Source organism: Engraulis encrasicolus, chromosome 15, assembly GCF_034702125.1.
Source record: "Engraulis encrasicolus isolate BLACKSEA-1 chromosome 15, IST_EnEncr_1.0, whole genome shotgun sequence".
Classification (NCBI taxonomy): Eukaryota; Metazoa; Chordata; class Actinopteri; order Clupeiformes; family Engraulidae; genus Engraulis; species Engraulis encrasicolus.
Window position 1 is genome coordinate 32,761,248 of NC_085871.1, and position 2,500 is coordinate 32,763,747.

Here is a 2,500-nt window from a genome sequence, read left to right on the forward strand (position 1 = left end):
ATTTTCGTTTTTCCGATTTCCCCTCTTGGCAATGTCTGTTAAGAGATTGTTAGTATAATATCTAACTCNCTGTCGAAAATCGCACACATTTATGTTTCGATTTTTTCTGACCTCATGGCGGGCCAAATGTTTGCCATGCCCGGGCCGGATTTGGCACGCAGGCCTTTGTTTGGAGACCAAATAAAGGGGGTTAGAGGGGGGTACAGTGTCTGGCATCCGAATACAAGTTACTGATCTATTTGTAAAGCTTTACAAGTGTAAATATGGAGATTATTGGATGACCCAGAACTGATATTGTTGCTGTCACTGTTTGCTGTTATCTCTGTAAAAGTTGACTTAGAGGACACCCCCTTCCCCCATGCCATTCTAGGTGTGCTGGGCTCAAACCCCTGGGGTGTCACTGGCCCTAGCAACACAAAGGACACTTTTGGGGTGGGGGGTTGCAGTATATAATCTCACCTAAGAGATCCATCTGGGAGTCTCTTTCCATCTCTAAAGGGGCTCCAACCTCTGTCTTTCTCTCCCTCTCTCCCTCTCTCTTTCTCTCTCTCTCTGTCTATCTATCTTGGGTAAACTGTATTTGATTTCACTGTATCCTATGTAACCTACAGTAGCCTTGAGTTAAATGTAATGTTACCTTGCAGTTGATAATTAAATTGTCATAACATTCATTCATTTGCATCTCCTCATCTGTATCATGCCATTTGCCTTTCCTGTGTCTTAAGTTAAGTTAACACTGCTTCTGTTTCAAATGCCCACTCCTTTCCGTCGTTGGTTAGGAATAAAGTGGAGGGAAAAGTTATTATACTTTTACACAAGAATGGCAACTTGTTCTGGTGTGCGAGTGTAGAAGGTCTCACCTTGTCCAGGTTGTTGTAGAAGTCCACATTCCCGGCGCACAGGTAGCGTCCGAGCAGGGTGGCGTGCGTGGTGAACACGGTTGCTATGGGAGTCTTACGAGAGCGAAGCAACACAAGGCCAACTCCCGCCTGCCACTCATGGAAATGGACCACCACACTACGCTCCTCTTTGGCCACCTCTGTCAGCTACACACACACACACACACACACACACACACACACACACACACACACACACACACACACACACACACACACACACACACACACACACACACACACACATAACCCAAAAGTGTCCCTTACGAAAATCGACCATGGTTTTCCTAGTATCCATGGTTTTACTGTAGTAACCATGGTTTCTCTAAGTACTCTGAACCAACCATAGTATTACTATGTCTTATCCATGTTGTTTTGGGTAACCATGAAATCTGTGGTTCCTGACTAACCATGGATCATGGTTATTCATGGTTTTTATGGTTTTTTTAGCATGGTTTGTGTCTGGTTGAACCATAGTCACAAACCATGCTCAAAAAACCATGGTTAATTGTGGGTTTCATGGTCACCCAAAAAAAACACAAAAACTTTACCTCTTAACACAATTTTAACACAAAAACTCCCACCCTTACCTCTCCATACACCTCCATCTATTACTGAAGTGCCCTTGAGCAAGGCACCTAACCCCATATTGCTCCAAGGACTGTCACCAATATGTGCATTGGATAGAAAAAGTGGCAGCTGAGGGTACATTTGTAAATTAATGAATAATCATAAGCTGTGGTAAAACCATGGTTATTTTTCAGAGTAAAACCATGGTTCATGTTATAGATAAATGATAGTCAAACCAAAAACCGTGCCGAACCATGCTCAAAAAACCATGAAATTATGGTTTACCATGGTCGATTTTTGTAATGGGTAGTTGCAAGCAGGTGAACTTATTGAAGTTTGAAAGACATCCTTATCCATGGATCCCCATCAGTTCTGATTAACTTAGTAGATGACTAGCAGTAGGCTATTTATGTATATTTCTTTTGACTTCTCCCTTCACCTCTTAAGGAATCAGATTAACATCTCTCAAGCTCAAGGAAGAAGTTCAATGTCTTACAACCTGGTAACTGTTGGGATAACATGACCTAGATGTAGAACAATCTTTACAGACCAGACAGACAGACAGACAGACAGTCAGAGACACAGACACATGTGTGCACTGCACACACATGCACTAATACCGCTGTATTCACCTGTCATTTGAATCAATGGGAATTCCTTGGCAAAATGACAAAGCGTCACACATACTGTATGGGCTACGTAGAACGGAAGCAAAACATCTCTGCCAACTTTAAATTATAGTATTTCACTCTGTTATCATAGATAAAAGAAAGAAGATAGATTTTATAATATTTACAAAGGAAATGGTGTGTCATGTGTTCTGTCCATTGACTTTGCACCACTGTACAAAACAACACTGTTGACCTGATTCGACCATAGGTCAAAGACAAATTCTTAGCCTAATTTCAGGACAAAGGACAAAGTCGCCATGGAGATAAAAAGGCCAGTAAATGTTAAATGCTGCAAAAGGCTTCAGTTTGGGATAATAGCAGACCATGCATTACCGTAATTGAGACACACATGTTCACGCA

At 41.8% G+C, this 2,500-nt stretch overlaps 1 protein-coding gene across 3 annotated transcripts in view; it reads right to left on the minus strand.

Moving 5' to 3' along the window:
• Positions 1-2,500, minus strand: part of gys2 (glycogen synthase 2) — a 29,754-nt gene that overhangs the window by 21,066 nt on the left and 6,188 nt on the right. For all 3 annotated transcript variants that reach the window (XM_063217406.1, XM_063217405.1, XM_063217403.1), the window contains exon 5: positions 861-1,046. In XM_063217406.1, the coding sequence (XP_063073476.1) occupies positions 861-1,046 (186 nt within the window). The remainder of the gene's footprint in view (positions 1-860; positions 1,047-2,500) is intronic.